Consider the following 19,611-nt stretch of genomic DNA (forward strand, 5'->3'; position numbering starts at 1 on the left):
TAGCTCCATGGTGCGAGCATGGAGGTAAAACTATTACCTCCATGGTGCGAGATGTACATTGGAGGTAAAAAACTCAACACGCCAAGTTTTAGAGTTTCACTAATGTAATCCTGTAGTGGATCCGCATCTAGATGACCTGTGACCGCAGGTTGACACCCGCGACCTCTATTCGTTCTTGGTTATTTGAATTTTCGTGGCCATAATCGGATATCAAAGGTACCTTCTGATCAACGTTGTCAATGGGTTGACCCCTGTGCGACCTTCGTGTGCGATGTTATCAGAGGTCATCTTTTTTGGTTTTAATTAAGTACAGTTAGGATAGTCGTACAGACTAGTCATGTTGCTTTTTGGTATCAGCGTGTCAAACTACATCTGACCGCCAACCAAAAGGTCAAAGGTCAAATCTTGAAAAATATGCTCATATTAGTAGATACGGGGCAAAACAACACAAGTTTGTAAATATTTTGATATATGATAGAACTCATTGTGCTTTATAGAAGAAAATACTCCCGCTTCAATCGGACATCCAGTTCTCAAGTTATGAGGGGCCAAAGGTTGGTCTTGAGAACCAAATGTCCATCAAGGTTGGGAGTTACGCTATTGTAATCCGATAGTCGATCCAAATGTGGTTGACCTTTGACCTCAGGTTGACCTCCAGTGACCTGTATTAGTTTCTTTGGTTATTTGAATTTTCGTAGCCATATTCAAATATCAAAGGTACCTTCTGATCAATATTGTCGATGGGTTGATCCCTGTACGACGTTCCTGTGCGAAGTTATCAGAGGTCAAGGTTTGGTTTGGTTTTAATAAACTTTCATGTGATTAGGATGGTCTTAAAGACTTGTCATGTTGCTTTTCTGAATCAGTGTGTCAAAACTACATCCTACTATGAGGTCAAAAGGTCAAATCTTGAAAAATATGCTCAAGCGCGTAGCCAGGAATTTGCCAAGGGAGGGGCGAAACTGTAGATTTGACATTGCAAACTATTTAAGAGTAGCGCCACCATAATTGGCGCGAAGCGTACAAGAAAATTTTGGCTGTAAATGCCTCCCAGATCGCTGGAAAAGGCACTTCCCAGGCCTTTTAAGTTGCATCTTAGCATTTTCTCTTTTGAAAATATTAGCGATATCATAAAAAACATTTAAAAATAAAAATAAAAAATATGCTCAAGGGGGGGGGGGGCGACTGCCCCCTTCGCCCCCCCCCCCTTGACTACGCGCCTGAATATGCTCATTTTGGGAGATACGGGGCAAAGAAAAAAGTTTGTAAATATTTTGATATAAGATAGAGCTGTGTGTGCTTTATAGAGGAAACCTACTCCTGTTTCAATCGGACACCAGGTTCTCAAGTTATAAGGGACTAAAGATTGGTTTTGATACCTTTTTAGCAAAAACATTGTGTGTGTATATTGGAGCAAATAACAATTTTAGGACAGAGTGCACATCATCAAGGGGAGCATTTTGATAAAAGCCATTAGGTCATCCAAGGTCATTCAAGGTTGCTTATGTGCAAAAAACTGCCAAAATATGCTAAGTTTTGCAACAACTTCTGGTCACAAAGTCTGACATGGCTGGTATATTATGACAAGTTGTGAATGAAGTAGGGGCACGTTCTTTAAAATAATCGTGATGTGATCCAAGGTCACCAAAGGCCAATTATGGGTCAAAATGTAATTTTTGGGCAATTCCCTGGTAGAAATTCCAGTAGAACCCAGTTAAAAAATCAACTAGGTTCTACTAGGGCATACTATGTTTAACTGGTTTTTAACTGTGTGTAACTGGGTCTTACTGGGTTCCAACTATGCTGTCCATGAGCTAGGTTCATCTGGGTTTACACATTGTTCAACTGGGTTTGTTCAGGTCCAACTGAGTTTGAACTATGTTTGATACTGATCCAGTTGGGCTTCAACTAGGTTTCACTGCTTTTTGCACTAGCCCAACTGGGTTTGAACTATGTTGACTGGTGAACTTGCCCTGTTGGGGTTGAACTAGGTTTCATTGGTTTTGCACTGGCCCAACTGGGTTTGAACTATTTTGACTGGTGAACTTGCCCTGTTAGGGTTAAACTAGGTTTCATTGGTTTTGCACTGGCCCAACTGGGTTTGGACTATTGGCTGGTGAACTGACCCAGCTGGGCTTAACTAGGTTTCACTGGTTTGCACAAGCCCAACTGGGTTTGAACTATGTTAATTGGTGAACTTGCCCTGTTGGGGTTGAACTAGGTTTCACACTGGCCCAACTGTATTTGGACTATGCTGACTGCTTTTATTTTAGGCGTAATTATCGAGAATTTTATAAGTTCGTAAGCAGAAACCGTATCGTAATATATTGGAAATGCTAAATTAGCCAACTTATAAGGGGTGTAAAATAAATCTTTGTCATATTTATCACAGTTATCATTAAACGATTACATTTTTGTACCGCAATGATTAAAAATATGAAATATTTACTATATAATCAATTTGAAAAAAATGATGTTAGACTTTGTTCGTCGATTTGAAAAATTGGTAGGCAAAATGCCTTCCTAGTGGAAAATAGTATGATCCGACTAAATTTGAACTTTGACAATTGTCTTGCGTAAGCGCTAAATTTATAAAGTCCGAATCCGCAAACCACTTACGCCAACAGAAGCTTCACAGAATTATCACATTTGTAACCGATTTTGCCAACAATTTCAAATTATTACCGCTGCTAAGTTCCCTCCTTTGTAATCTTGCAGTATCTTTATATTATTGACACATACTTGTAACGTTATAATTGATTGTAAACGTGCTCTTTATCATAAATATTTACATTAAACAGAAACTTTATATATAGTGGCCTAGATCTATAGTATAGGCAAGGCCTAACAAACCGGTCCCCTACTAGGTATACCACATACACAGTACATTTACTAACGTTAGACATATCCTAACGTTATAGTTGCCTAGTTTATAGGGGCCTAACATAGTTATAGCCTACTCAAGTTAACACCTTTATTTATCCGCATGATTTTAGGAAAGCTATTTTCAACTAGCAAACATAATAGCAATTTACAAAATTTACGCAATTGCCTTGATTGTTGTTTCAAACATGAAGTGCCTATTGGCATAATAACATACTTTGCAAAAGTCATTAGTGAAGTGTGCAGCATACACGTATAGGCTATGCTACAAATGTGAGGATGCCCTACACTGAACATTACGAACATATGATTAAACTATCAATCTAATTTCAAGTGAGGCTTCATTTGTACAGTGTAAGATGGTCAGCTCTTACATAAAATTTTGTTTTGAACCATAGTTTTACTTGTTTACTAGTGCGGGGCAGTGCTCACTGTACAGATGGCTATTCATTTGGACAGTATATTTGTATGTTGTCTTGTGGCCTCTCTCTCTATGGGTTGCTAGGCAACTATCTTAGCCCTCACAGGAAATGGGGTCTGTTCGTATATATTATAGGAACAAAGGAGTTTTGTGAGGGTATAGGGAGTTAGGCAGTTGGCTATGAGTATCTGAGCAAGGCAGTTGTAAAAGAAGAGAAAGATAGTTTTAATGGCCGGATAGTTATTTTAAACCTTAATTTACATAGTTCAAGTTACTGTAGACCTTACTATTTTATGGAAGTGGTGATATTCAACTGACAGTCTGATAGAGGATATTATTTTACAATAAAGGATATTCCGGGACACCATTAATCATAAAAGATTTTTACTGCAAAGGATATTGTCATTATTTTACTGAAAGGATACCCTGGAACACTATTTCATATGAATTAAGAGATACTATTTTGTTGGGATCGGACATTCATAACACCATTTATTGGGTTCAACTATACTGATGTCGTTGAATATCTGATGTCGTGGGAGATCTGAGGTCTTAGAATACTTGATGTCACCAGCAGGCCAACTCACCAGAAGAGACTTTTAAGTCAAGTGTAGTTTCCTTATATTTTGGGTGCGCAACTCACAACTGTAAGTTGCCTTATTTAATCCTTTGACTGGGCCCAGATCAGCTGTACATTGTTTGTTATTCATAATTATAATTTATTTTGATCCAATCCAGTTGAGTTCTCCATTTTTATGCGTCATGCACTGTGTTTGGGGGTCATACTAATTAGCGTCAACAGGCCGATTTCACGACAACTCAAGACAACAAGTCTAAAATACCATCAAATACAATGGATGCAATCAGAGTATATCTGGAAACACGTTTAAAACTGACTGGAATCAGCGTGCATACATATTTTTCACGGGAAATAATGTTTTTGTCATAAAAATCGTCAAGTTTCTCCGTCTGTAGCATTGGACGACGTGATGCTAGTGCGCTTGCGCAATGACATTGGACCGCACCTTACACTAGTCGAGAATGGTGCTCAAACACTCGTATCAATGTCTTTTCAAGACGTCAAAAGTAAAATAAGCAAATACTTATACAGAATAAAATACGCGGAGAGAATAATAAAACCAGGCAAAATAATAGATTTATATTTAAATATATATAGACTAAAATTTTAAATAAAAATTAATAAAAACATATGTAAATTACAATGGAAAACAATAAGAAATATTCATATTTGCAAAATCATTCAATGATTTGATTTGGAGTTCATTCATCATACTACTAAATTGGTGCTTTCTCACTACGTCGACCCACCTTACCATAGCCGTATATTCTAAATATATGGCTCTGCACCTTACCAAACACTGATCCAGTGTAGAGATCAGTGTTACCGACACTGTACACAAAGGTAGTTGGCAAACCCTAACACAAACCAACTCATATCGCGGAGAGAATAATAAAACCAGGCAAAATAATAGATTTATATTTAAATATATATAGATTAAAATTTTAAATAAAAATTAATAAAAACATACGTAAATTACAATGGAAAACAATAAGAAATATTCATTATTGTAAAATCATTCAATGATTTGATTTGGAGTTCATTCATCATACTGCTAAATTGGTGCTTTCTCACTACGTCGACCCACCTTACCATAGCCGTATATATTTTAAATATATGGCTCTGCACCTTACCAAACATTGATCCAGTGTAGAGATCAGTGTTACCGACACTGTACACAAAGGTAGTTGGCAAACCCTAAAACAAACCAACTCATATCGCGGAGAGAATAATAAAACCAGGCAAAATAATAGATTTATATTTAAATATATATAGATTAAAATTTTAAATAAAAATTAATAAAAACATACGTAAATTACAATGGAAAACAATAAGAAATATTCATTATTGTAAAATCATTCAATAATTTGATTTGGAGTTCATTCATCATACTGCTAAATTGGTGCTTTCTCACTACGTCGACCCACCTTACCATAGCCGTATATTCTAAATATACGGCTCTGCACCTTACCAAACACTGATCCAGTGTAGAGATCAGTGTTACCGACACTGTACACAAAGGTAGTTGGCAAACCCTAACACAAACCAACTCATATCCTAATAGCGCGGTCCAAAGTCATTGCGCAAGCGCAATAGCATCACGTCGTCCAATTCTACGGACGGAGAAAGTTGACTATTTTTAAGAAAAACACATATTTTTCCCGTGAAAAAAAAGAAGGCACGATGGTTTCAGCCAGTTTTTAACGTGTTTCCAGATACACTCTGATTACAACCATTGTATCTGATTGTATTTTACACTTGTTGTCTTGAGTTGTCTTGATTTGTCTTGTGTCGTCGTGAAATCGGCCTGTTGACGCTAATTACTATGACCGTACCTTGGGACCTGTATGTAGATCTACTGTAAAAAAAATGAAAACTTTATAGTGTGGTGTTATATTGTGTAGATAACACCAGTTGAGAATCCCAGTTCAAACTATTTAAGAATATAAGCAGTAAAACATAGTTCACCCAGTTTAACCCAGCAAAACATAGTTCACCCAGTTCAATCCAGTAAAACATAGTTGACCCAGTAAAGCATAGTTGAACCAGTTGGACCCAGTAAAACATAGTTGAACCAGTTGGAAGCCCCAGTAAAACATAGTTGAACCAGTTGGGAACACCAGTTCACCCATTTCAACCTAGTTCAAATTTGGCCCAAATTCCATATAGAAAATTCCAGTTGAAGTTAGTTCAAAAGTTCAACTGGAATTTCCACCAGGGCGGCATCTGGGGTTAGAGGGTCCTCCCCATGAGACAAATGTAAAACTTTACATGTCAATTACTTGATTCTCTGGCATAACTAGGCTAGACCCTACATCTATTAGTCTACGCAAAAGGTGGTTCTAATAACTACTTTCTGTACGAGGGTAAGCTTGGGGAGGGATTGGGTGACTGCACCCACACCATGGAATCCCGTCTGATCGGAACCATATGCAAGGAAATACGCAAACTTAGACACAACAATGGGTAGTGATGTGACAGACAGTTGATGAGCAAACTAATAATAGTTGTCTCTCTATAAACTATGGGACGCGAAATGGTACGAATCGAGTAAAGAACAACCATCCAATCTCCAATACATAAAATGAACATTGTAATAAAGATATAAACATTGTTTACATTATTTTTTTTCATGAACATTTATTTCTATTAGATGACAATGATTTGATTATGTTTAAATTTGTGTCTCCTTAAATGTTTACCTCTTTTCCAGGCCGGTCTCTTATAATTAAAGTCTAAAAACGTGTTTGCTGATGAATAAACTTCCGAAGTAGATTAAATGTTTCTTATTCTAAATGCACTCTGACCAGATGGGTTTAATGGAGAAAAGCTGTCACAATCGAAAGAAAGAAATTTATTTTCTGTTGCCCTTATGGCGCAAACGATTTACCCTAAAATCACTGCAACCGCCCATATTAGCATGTTCATTACATAAATGTAACCTATTTATACTGTTATCGTCCACTTTCTTACCCAATTTTACGGAGGAAACGTCTGAAAACACCTGTTTATTCCTTGCAATGAAAGGAAATGACACAATTTCGCAAGCTACATCGGTAAGACCGAAGAAAAATACTGTTCAAGCGAATGAACCTAACACAGGCTAGCCACGAAAGTGGAAGAAAGCCTAGGCCTAACGGTCATAAACAAAACAGAGATATTTGATTGGCGCATGATCTCTTGGGCGAGGCTTGCGAAGTTTGATTGAAGTTTGTTGAATCTACGGACTCGTTAACAAATCTGGCGAATTTTATTCAGCTCAAAATTATTCAGCTCGACATGTAACTCAATAATAGTAATTTTCACTGAGCTTTAGGGCAGTAAGCTGGAAAGGTCGAAGTTCAAATTTGGCAAACACACATTGAGACTTTAATGCCCATGCTCTGTCAGACGTATCCCAGACAACGGTCCGTACCACATTATTAGCGAAATAGTCAACGCTAGCTGAGCGAACATGGTCAATAAATTGATTGAAAAACCGTAACCTCGTTGCAATGGATCCGTCTTGTTTCTGTAGCCAACAAAGAACGCCACCCTGCCACACACAAACCAGATGGAGAACAGTACAATGATCTTCGGGCACATAGCACCATCAAGATATGTACTCAGTATCAATTGTAGAATCGTATGAATGACGGACATTTCTACCGTAGAACGTAGGACTCTGTTATTAACCTCCAGTACATAGGGCATTACCGCCCTCGCTGGATCCGTGCAAAGTTTCTTCGGATCAATGGCAAACCGATAGCATGCACACTTTAAGATGAAGTAAAGGCACAACCCAGCCACAGGCGTTAAACAGCGCAATGTAAAAACGAGACGAGAGATGACGTCATCATGACGAAACGGCATGTCAGGAGACATCCAAACAACGACGCCGGTTAGAAACATGAAGGTTACTGCTATACCGGCTTGGTTCTTAACTACTGCCCTCACCTCATCCGGTGTCATCCCGTCGGTCGATAATGAGTTTCGGCTGGTCTTTGTCGGAGTTGCGGCCATCGCTCGATAGTTATAGACTCGAACTGCTAGACCTAGAAAGCTATCTGCAATGATTGAAAGAAATGTAAAAGAGAAAATAGTCGAAACGTTGAAAAGAAAAGAAAAGAAGGTACACAGAAACCGTTTAGTATATGGTATACCGAAACGTCCAATGTTTTCTGAATCTTCAATTCGAAACACACACACGCACACACACCTACACACACACAAAAAAATAGATTACGTTGTAGGCTACAGTACTTGAAAACATTATGCCAACACTTTTCTTATCCGACAATATTTTTTTTTTGATATCCTCCATTTGAGCAAAAACAAACAAACACACGCACACAAACACACAGAAATACACACAGATAAGAAGAAACACTACCATGCTCTTGCAATCACCATGACATGTTTTCCAATCTTCTTCCCGAACTGAGGGGGAAATAGTTAGTATAAGTTTGCATAAGTTATCAAAACGACAACACAAAACAAAGAAAAAGGCACTGTCAGAGTGTGGAAGAATATAAAATTATATCTTTTTATGGTACTGTAGTCCGGAATGCAAGTAAAAATGACACAGCGTAATTCCCCATTGTTTACTATCATAGTTAATAGTTGTAAACCCTGGGAGTGTTCATGCTTGATTGCCCAATATACTTACACGGCTTATGTATGTGTAAGATATTTGATATCGTGGCTTTTCTGTTTAACACTGTTAAAATCTTGCAGCACTTTAGACCGAAAGGTTACGGTCCCATAGACGAGCAAATATAGAATTGATACAAAACAAAGGAAAGACGTCACGGCAAGAATAAACATTGACAGCGCCAGTGGTAATGGGCATGCGCTGAAAAATAACAGGAGGTGGCAAAGCACACTTCGGTTTTTAATAATTGATTATCTGTCCAAACAATTAACCGCGGTAAACCGGTTGACATTAACAAGTTAATTGATTAAGCGTCTGGAGAGTATTTCCGATTGTGATCACTGTTATTGGCTGAGATAACAGGGGTGCAACGATGTGCACTTCACCAACCCAACCCCCCTACCCCGAGGCTGCAACATTTCAACGTAGTTTTTGTCGTCTGCTAGCGATTTTGGCACACATTGGTATATGCCAGAAAGAGAAATAATTACCCTTATTTTACTCCGTGGAATTTAACTTAGAGCCTTATAGTTATGTCCAGGGGGGAGGGGGCAAAGTCCCGGAAGCCGCTAAGGCACTCAGATACCCTTTTCTGCATAATCGAGTTTAAGAATACGACCGTGTACAGCCAGAGAGAGGAACTAAATGTCTCCGGAATGTATCTAAGTTAGTACTGTACTGTTGGAACGCCTGGAGACTTTATAGCTGAGACATTTTCACTTTTTCAGATATTTATTGTTCTCTGTTAATGATTTTAAATCACAATATAGATTTTAGATAGGAATTCAATTTCATTGAAATTGTTTGAGAACTTCAATGGAGGGAGGGGGGGGGGAGATGGTAAAGCGAACCCTCCCGGAAACTGAAGAATTTGAATATATGTGTTGCTTTTTTGAGCTACTTTGATTTTTCTAGGGGCAAGTGCCCCCCCCCCCCCTTACCACCTATGTGTGGACCCCCATCTAAACCCTACTGAATCCATTTGTAAAGTAGATTTTTTTTTTTTGTAAAGTAGAGATTTTTTGTATAGTGTTATTCTTTATTGATTTACTATAAATCTGTCAGACCACTTGCTACACATTCATTTTATATATATATATATATATATATATATATATATTTTATATATATATATATATATATATATACATATATATATATATATATATATATATATATATATATATACATATATATATATATATATATACTCATTTACACGTGGACCCAGATTTCGTTTCAGCTTGACTATGAGGAAAACATACAAACATATGATATGCCCAAGTCATTGAAGACTTATCATACAGGTGGAAAGCTAATGCCTACCTTAAGCCTTTACCATCGTACTTACCTTAAACATGGTTTGCACTTTTTTTTTATCTGACTCCTTAAGAATCCTTTCTGAAAGACATTTGATGATATCTCTTCTTCAATAATATATATATCCAACCGACAACAATTGGAGAGGCACAATCATATGCCTGGAACTTTACCATTGAACTGTTTTAAACTTGAAGCAATTTAATGGATACTATATACTGAACACTGTTAAAATGATTTGTAAGGCATCAAGTATTCCGTATGTATTGACATATAATATTATATTCATTCGTATACGTAGAGAATTGCACCGTGGACAAAAGAAAAAAGAAAATCTGTTATTTGCTAGTAAAACGATACAATAAGTTTCAACAAAACACCCACGACGAGAACGCAACCCACACACCCACACACATTCAGTGCGCCGTAGTCTATATATATATATATATATATATATATATATATATATATATATATATATATATATATATATATATGTATATACAAAACGTAGACATACGTGCATTTTGCGTGGAAAGTCATGACAAAAGATTGCATAAAATCGATGTTTTTCAGTTGTGCCATGGATTGTAAGACTAGTAATTATCTTGATATCATATATAGGTTATCAACGATATGATTATACAAAACGAATGCAATACCGTACCTGCTGTAATGCAGAACTCCAGGCGCAATACGTTTGACTATTCCAATCGTGATACAAAAGTTAAAGGGCATAAAGTTAACATAGATCTGTTTACCAGTTCCCGTCTGATGAAGATCCTAACAGGGTTTGAAATGCCAAGCATTTTCACTTACCTGCACAGGCTTGTTGCAGTAGATAAGAAGTTTGTATTTTTAACACACAGGCCAGAATTGACGGTGGGTCATTTGCGTCGAATGGCACTCCCAGATTGATTTTTGTCAGCGGTGCTAAACTGCAGTTTTCGTTAGCTCACATATAGCACTACGGTATTAGAATTTGGTAAGAGAGTGTGTAGTTGATAGGGTCATTCTTGAAATGGGGGTGTCTCGAGCATTTTCAAGGCCATTCGAAGTCAATAGATTGAAGGAGTTTTTTTAAATTAACGAGAAAGTTCGCCCTTCTCACTTTAAATTCTTATTTTCATGAATGAAGCATAGTTAATGTTCTGATAATAACAAGCAAAGTAGTTCAGGTTTTGGGAAATTCGTTCGGAAAGGGCTATTGTTCATTCAGCAATTCCCTGCTGCAGAAATGGTACCGTCTACTGAATTCTTATACATAAATATATTTAAGTATATATATTTTTTTGGCCATTTCACGTTCTTTTGTGCTTCATTTTGTGGTTTGTCATCAACTTTGAAAACTCGTGGCACTTTGAGAATGATTACAAGTGTCATGTGCTAAAAAAAAGCACTCTTGTTTCTATCAGACGTTTGGTGGGAAACATTTGTAAGAATTCTGATCAGCCTATACATACTCTTCTCAGCTTGCCATTGAAGTTTGCTGATCAAAAATCATTATACTATGTTATTATTTCAGGTTATAACGAAGGTTATACCGTTAATTGGAAATTATGACCACTTTCTGGCCGTCATAAACGTGATGGAAAATTTGCAGAAGTTTAAAAATATATAACAAATATTACAGGGTGCCGTTTTTTTCATTATTTTGTGGTCTTCGTTTATTCTGTAAAACAAACATTTAACAATAAAACCATGAATCATAAACAGGAAAGGTATGGCAATATTGTCAGCCGCTCGTGGTCCTGACAAAGTGTCATTTTATATTTATGTTAATTGGTCTTATTCATTAGTTGTAATGATTGGTACGTTCAACATTGAAAGGTAATTGTTGACCAAGTTGACCAAGTAATCACAATGTTTATTTATATTGCTGACTGTTTGGCGGCAATTTAGTCTGAAGGAAGAAGCTACAGGTGGCAAATTTCCAGTATCAGTGGAATATATTACTTTGCGTAGAAGTATGTATGTATGTATATATGCGTGTATGTATGTATGTATTTAAGATCCTCCTGCAAGCAGGAACTCGCAAAGAAGCCTCATTGGCTTATCAAAGCCGCAAGCTGACCGAAGTCAATCTCTAACATTCATATTTAACCTCCATGATTATGTCAATTGTCAACAACTCTGTAACTGGACGACATACATTAATCTTGGAGTGACTCGAACCGGGGACCTTATGATTGGAAGGCTACGGCGTTAACCACTGAGGACTACATCAAAGGACTTCGACAAAATATTTGCATCCCTTGCTTCAGTCCACCGTCCCTCCTTCGATCACTGGCATATCTTCCTCCATCTGAAAGAATGTGACGGTTACTCCTCAACCACGTGCACAATTACAAAATTGTAGCGGTCACATGCTCTCTGTACCTGGGCCGCCAGATGCATGGTCAGAGAGAAAAACCTGTTAGAGCCGTGCAAGTTGGAGCCGTGTTGGAGCCGTGTAAGGCCAGATACCTGCCGGGTGGGGGGGGGGGGTTATAACAGACAACTAGCGATAACTGTTGATGATCTCTTTATTTGTGTTCTTCAAACACACACAAAATGAGAAACATTTTTTACAATGACATAAATGATTTGGACAGCTTTGTTAACTTTCAAAGGTGGATCCAGGTTTTTCAAAGGGAAGAGACCCTGATGTCTTTGACGTCGACTCAAATGTGGGATGGAGGCGGAGAATTCTGTAAGAAATAATACTAACAAACGTGTGAAATTATGCATTCTGAAGCATCTTTATGCTATGAATTAGGTTCTTGATTAGGTCTACGCATAGGTAGGTCTACACCTTAACGTTTGTATGGTTTGGATGTGATACACCTTCCCCTCCCCTCCCATCACCTCCCCCTCCTCCTCCCCTGGAACCATGCAGGACTTGTGTTGAAATTCCATTCATCTTCAAGTTAATTTCAACATTCACCGTTTTTTCGATGTGCCAGCCTGAAGGTCATTCATAGAGCAGGAATTTTCGGTCGCTGATGGTGACACGTGGCACTCTTTGTCTTGTTTCAAGACCAAAATAGCCAAGGCAAGCAGACATTGGATGATACTTAAACCAACGTAGGACATCACCACGTATTGATAGGATTGGTTAATACCATGGATCCAACCTTAATGAAAAAAAAAAGGAAAAATAGACCGTGAAAGTAAAAGTGTATCAAATCGACTAATTTGTATAGCAGCTGTGCAGTAACTTAACTTTTAGAGGTTGCATTATACTTTACCAAAACCAAACAGAAACATAATTTTTTTTTTCAATTTCGTCTTCTTCTTGTTTTTTGTAGGCTGTATCCATGTACGGATAATATTTTCTGACAGCACATATACCTAATACAGTGATTCAATCACAATTTTTTCGACGACACTGAAAATTCTGCAAAAGAATCGCACAACTGGTTCACGTGTTAATTTATATAGGATTATACTATGTTGCAGACGTCATCTCTGGCACCGACTTATGATGATGTAAAAAGAATTGTAAAATAAAACTGAAACAAGGCGATATACATAATATTACAGGCCGGAGTGACTGGTCGGTCATTAGGGCTGTTCCATATTGCTTAGAACAAAAACGGTATTCTACAACGTGCATTTATAGCAGTTTGTTTTCCTTGCATAATATTATTTGTTTAAACATATTTTTCCTACCAAATAAAATTGCATTTGGAAGAAGGTTTAAAACAGACTACGTTCATTCACAACTACACAATAAGTCCATTGTATTAGCTGTGCCAAACTGTTCCTTTATGAACATTGATCAGTATTTTGATTGACCTTACTAGCATAAGTTCCATTGTACTCCTGCCTCATTTAGGACCCAGTAATCAAACAGATATTACGGACACTGTTTATTGTCCATTTAATTTATTTTTGTTTTCAGTTTAATTGAGGATAAAACAGCAATGCTTTTTGTATGGTGGTATAAGGTATCTCATACAATAACTCCTTGCCCTTTGTCAGTTTACAGTGCTACCAATTGAAGCATAGCCTATATGTGACTCTTGTTTACGACTTTTCGTTCACTGTAAATGAACAATGAGAGTTACGTGACGTGGTTGGGAATCCAGGTATTTAGTGGACGTTTTGTTGATATACCATACTCGAATTTTCGAGACAGAACTTTGACGGTTAATAAGCAACAATCATAGGCTGATGTGACTGCAAGAAAGAGGGGTGGGATAAGCGGATGGGGGTGGGGATTAGGGTTATAGGGTGGGGGTATATATCGATCAGTCCATGTTACTCACCTGCAAATAATCCTGCAAATGTTGCTCCTACTCCAGCAAACGTCGTCAACCAAGCGACAGCGCTCCTAAAGTGCATCTCACAGGAGATCTCCCTGATTACAGAAGAAGCCCACGTGAATGAAGTCCCTGTAGCGAAGCCTGCGACTGCAGCCCCTAAGCTGATCACAACGGCGTTCGATGAATAGATCGAAGCTAGTTGCAATGCAACCTCTATCGTAATCGGTACGACGATAACGTCTTTCCTGTATTCGAGTTGCCATTTGAAAACGAGAAAGATGTAGAGTCGACCAAATACGGATCCGATGCTATACCAGGATATTAGAAGGGCAGCTTTCTCGAGGGGAAGGTCTTTCTCGAGGCCAAAGGGATACAAAACTAAAGAGTATCCGACCGATATGGTAAAAGTCACACCATAGAAGAGGAACAATAGAACGACGGTCGGATGCGCGCGTACTAGCGACGGTTGTGAGCTGTGATTGGTGGATGACACACCGTCTGACGTAATGTTGAATTGTGCAGTTTTCCTTGACGTCACCCAAAGTCCACCTGCTATGAGATGCAACGAGATGGCGCCATAAAGCATGAGTGTCCATCGAAGGCCGTATGTGACATTAAAGTATAACACAAGCAGTGGAAAGGTAATGCCGATGATAGATGCAATTAAATATGATGCGCTGTTCGCAACACCGAAACTGGTTTCAAACTGTTCACCAATAGCTATGTAAGTCGCTAGATTGACGGATGCAGAACTCAAACCTGTTGGAAGACGAAAAAAGGAAATGGAAACATGTCAACCAGTCGTTTGTCGGTTGTCATCGTTACTTAAAGGAAAATGTGTTAAACGATAAAGTTTACCTTAATGGATATTTTTCTGCTACGAGATATTTTAGTTTACCAGAGGAACTCTTATGGTCAAATTTAACAGTAAAATGCGTCTAACAAAAACTTGATTTTGGGTCCTCATTGTAGCCATCATTTCCAAAACCAACCGGGTTTGAGGCATAAGACGGCTTAGGTTTTACACTGAAAGTGAGTTTCCGATCGGTCGTACTGAAAATCGAACGTTTCTTGGTATTTCTCACGTTTATAATACACATTGTTATCATTTTTGACATGGTAACATCGAGGTGTTTTACATATATATATATATATTTATAAAATAAAATGTACATGACATATAATCAGTCATAGATACAAATTAATTGGCACAGAGTGAACTATAACATTGCCTACCATCCCTTTAAATGAGAATGGCGAATTACTCTCGAAAAAGGAGAAGGCAGGAAATGCATTGGATTCTCAATGTGCCATACATGGATATGGTTATGCGTATCTGCCCGATGCTGCAGTGTCCTTTCACCGTGTTGTATTGTGTTACAGCAGGCCTGGCGCGATGGCATCAGAAGGGGGACAGCGCCGAGGGGGCAGCGAGGGGCAGCTGGGTTAATTTGGGGGTGGAGGGGATTGAGCCTGGGCAAATATTTGATAAACAATGCACTCTCATCTTCATGATATCATTTAAGGAAAACGAGAAACTTCAGAAAGAGTGGCCAGTGACATAAATATCTCCGGGATCCGATTTGGCTATCGATGCTACTTTGTAACAGTAGACCAACAGAACATCTTATGGCTAGAAGTGCTTATCCCTCCTGTTAGTTTTTTTTAAAAGCATTTAAATGAGGCATTTCTGTATGGTATGAAAAGGGAGCTAACCTCTTAAAGGTCCCTTGTTCGAATAAAAAGGGATAGAGATATCCCAGATACTTGAACTGCATGCGTGCTCATACTTAGCTGAAGGTACTAGAAGGAACTATGAAGTGCTTTACAGTGATTCAATATATATACGTGTTTCTCATACGGCATAGTTGGGAAATGCCAGGACGAGTCATTTGATATCGCAATATACGGAAGGGTAGACAAGACATCGCATTGACGGCCTATACACATATTTTAAAAGGGTAAATATCTATAACAAAATGCCGCTTTTTTTCCAGCACCAGAAATACGAATCACGTGTTTAAAAGCAATACAGTTTTCCCAAAAATTACCATCTTGAAAAAAAATGTCAAAAGTATAAATAGTAAAGAAAATCTCAGTTTACACGCTATATGCAAAACGCTGGTGAATTAGCAGAACCCTTCTACCGTTAATTTACGTCATCAATCAAATTGTTGACGTTTTGTGCAAAACGGATTTTTGTTAAGATTTTTCAGATATTTAAAGCATTCTTAATCTTTTATCACAGAGTCTATTTTGCGACCTTTTTACTGGAAATTTGATGGTTTTATTGTTTGTAAGTTACTATTTTTATGTTGTGAGACGTGTTGAGATGTTTTTGCATGTAATGCGCCTTTTAAGAATATATTTAAATTACATTACATTACTGTGTTTGGAACGGTAATATAGTACATATCATGTGTTTCTTTTCACATGTTAACGCGTTTAAAGGACGCTTTGTTTTTTAAATGGAAGAGATGTGTGCAAAATTGTTGAATTAAGATTTATGACTTTATGCACATTAACATTAACAATAGCACACACAGCTATATTTTCATATTTAATCTTTTTAGACGGTAAGTGTTTTTTTACAAAAATGTACGGCCTTCTCCAGTGTAAGTATTCGATTTAATACGCGTATATGGTATACATGTCTCACATGGCCTACCATACCGTACTAGATATGAGAAACACCTCCTTACCAGTAACTATCAAACACTGTGCGTCCCTTCACAGTAGCAGCAGTGTAAGTATACGCCCTCAAGTTTGTTTACTTACCAATTAAAGTATGTAAGACAAACACGTGCCATATGTTCTTTGCAAAAAGCCCGAGTATAATAAAAGACATGCCGTAAACTGTACCACCGACCAGCGCAACAAACCGTAGTGACGTCATATCGATCAGTATCCGAATAACTGGAGCTGTCACAAAGAATCAGATAATAATTATGATTTAAAACTCAGTTAACTTGACGATAAAAATTCCATTTCAAAATTACCATGCAGTTCCGCAGATGTACAATTCTCTCCGAACGAAAGTCACGCATTGAAAATCGTTTCTGCAATTCCGTCTGTAGATAATTCAAAACCATGTTTGTTATCAGTACAACATTTAAGTTGATGATATTATTTTCTCTCGGAGCTAAGCTCACGGATAAACAATCAGTCAGTATACAACAGTGAAACCAAATACTCCACCGGGTTGAAGGGAGTGAAGACTCGCGCACAAAGAAACGTCTGATGCCGGTAATCTAATCTAGTTTCGAATGAGGTGTAACAGAAGTGTTAGACACCACCATCGATCCCAGAAAATAATTAGAAAATAATTAGTAATTAGACACTAGTGTACATGCAGTCAATACATGCAACTACGGTCAATACCCACAACACACAGTGTACATAGCAGCGATGGACATCTCAGCAGGGAGTTGTTATGGAACTCCCTGATCTCAGGTCCAGATAAAAGATAACAAGGTATCACGTTTCATTACTGTCTGCATTTAATAGCGACAAGAAGAAAATTTCATTTGCAAGCAACGGAAGTTAACTTATTTGCAGAGGGCGGCACGCGGTTTGGGATGGATCTTCAATGCTTTTAACGGAGTAAGGGATGGAGATCGGAGATGTGTAGGCTTGGTGATAGGAGTGGAATTGCAAGTGGATCGAAATGGAAAGATTAACAGGTGATATTTCACCGCATGAATGACGACGATATGAAATCAAAACTGCTCATAATTAGGCAACGCGATGATTGGATACAATTTTGGTCGGTTGATATCCCAAGTGTTTAACACTTCTGTTCTGTTTTACTAGAAAATGAAAGTCTGCTAATGTTTAACGTGGCCGTTGTCAAGGACCGAAACATTTTAAAATCGTTGTAAACATTTTTCCTATGTATTACATACTATCTCCAAAACTAACAAATTCGTAATAATACCCTCAAGAGTGCTAAGTCTATAGAGGTGCCAAATATAAAACATATTCTCACTCAAGCCCAAGCAAACCCATGGTTGGGCTTAGGAAGTGTGGACTATCCCTTTTGAGCCCCACACTGCTGCACCGGGCCAGGTTGGTCCTAGCTACACCCCAGATCGCCAGACACGCCAAACTTGTAGAATATACCTTAATGTCACTGCCGAGATATTTGGTCTCTTTAGCGACAACCTGGTAGTGTAGCGTTTCGCAAAATTGGAGTGCAAGCACCTCGCTGTGGGAGCTATAACATGAATCCTAAGGGCCAATTCCCTTTAATTCGTTTGTTCCTTTTGGCTGTTCTACAATACAGATGTGTATCCAAGAAATAGAGTCTACTAAATACTCACCTAAGAGGTAAGATAGCCCTGTAATTAAAGTAAGCGACCAGCCAGCGAGAGTTACTGAGGTATGGAATATTTTCACATACCCGGGTAAAAGTTCTCCAAATGATCGCTGTTCGGCAAATCCCATCACGAGGTAGATTGTACGAGCCACAAACACCTTCCCTTTAGCCAAAGTACGCGGTGACATATTCCACATAATATATGTTTGCTCTATACGAGCCAGAGTGCAAAAGCCCAATCGCTTAGTGCATAAAAGCAGTATAATGGTTTTATGTTTAATATTGTCTTCCTGTGTATCTTGGATATTCATTTCGAGATCTTTGTCGTCAACTTAAAGATCGTATGAGCATATGGCTCCATAAAACCATAAAACATAAACGTAGACGACTATTTGATTGATTTCAAAAGAAACAATTCCCTACCATTTAGGAAGTAGTCGTAATGATGAGTTTTCTACCAGTAAGTAAAATTTACGTCAATAATATAACTAGCTACGAAAAATTACTGTAAACCATAGACGGTACTATAAACGATTAGTAGAGTATGGTGATGTTAGTAAAAACTACATAATAATAGTAAACATACTACATATATTTAGTAAAAGACTATACATACATAGTAAACAAACTAATTATTAGTAAAATACTACATAATCATAGTAAACATACTACATATATTTAGTAAAAGACTATACATACATAGTAAACATACTACATATATTTAGTAAAAGACTATACATACATAGTAAACATACTACATATATTTAGTAAAAGACTATACATACATAGTAAAAATGCTACATATTTAGTTAAAGAATACATACATAGTAAACACAATACATATTTAGTGAAAGACTTCATACATAGTAAACATACTATAGTAAAAGACTACATATATCTTAAACATACTACATATTTAGTGAAATACTGCATGCATAGTAAACATACTACATATTTAGTAAAAGACTACATACATGGTAAACGTACTACGTATTTAGTAAAATACTACATACATAGTAACAAACTACATATATTTAGTAAAAGACAACATACGTAGTAAACATATTACATATTAGTAAAACAATTCATACATAGTAAACACACTATAGTAAAAGACTATATACATAGTAAACGTACTACATTTATTTAGTAAAAGACTACATACATGGTTAACGTACTGCATATTTAGTAAAATACTGCATACAT

At 37.5% G+C, this 19,611-nt stretch overlaps 2 protein-coding genes across 4 annotated transcripts in view; one reads left to right on the top strand and one right to left on the bottom strand.

Annotated features, from left to right (window-relative positions):
- Window positions 1-19,611, top strand: part of LOC139983148 (dnaJ homolog subfamily C member 25-like) — a 376,890-nt gene that overhangs the window by 139,595 nt on the left and 217,684 nt on the right. The window lies entirely within an intron of this gene.
- LOC139983145 (uncharacterized) lies at window positions 6,502-18,690 on the bottom strand. 3 transcript variants are annotated; one of them, XR_011798519.1, is made up of 4 exons: window positions 17,087-18,391; window positions 14,091-14,846; window positions 10,657-12,953; window positions 6,502-7,930 (listed from the first exon to the last, which is right to left on the bottom strand). XR_011798519.1 is itself a non-coding variant. In XM_071996526.1 (4 exons), exons 2-4 carry the CDS (start codon window positions 16,981-16,983, stop codon window positions 12,760-12,762), a joined length of 1,068 nt encoding a protein of 355 aa, XP_071852627.1. In that variant the 5' UTR covers window positions 16,984-17,009; window positions 18,490-18,690; the 3' UTR covers window positions 11,513-12,759. The 3 variants fall into 3 exon arrangements, 2 of the variants coding, with proteins under 2 accessions (XP_071852627.1, XP_071852626.1); XM_071996526.1 differs by lacking the exons at window positions 6,502-7,930; window positions 17,087-18,391 and adding exons at window positions 16,866-17,009; window positions 18,490-18,690 and having other exon boundaries at window positions 11,513-12,953; XM_071996525.1 differs by lacking the exons at window positions 6,502-7,930; window positions 17,087-18,391 and adding exons at window positions 16,866-17,009; window positions 18,410-18,690 and having other exon boundaries at window positions 11,516-12,953.

Source organism: Apostichopus japonicus, chromosome 16 (assembly GCF_037975245.1).
Source record: "Apostichopus japonicus isolate 1M-3 chromosome 16, ASM3797524v1, whole genome shotgun sequence".
Classification (NCBI taxonomy): domain Eukaryota; kingdom Metazoa; phylum Echinodermata; class Holothuroidea; order Aspidochirotida; family Stichopodidae; genus Apostichopus; species Apostichopus japonicus.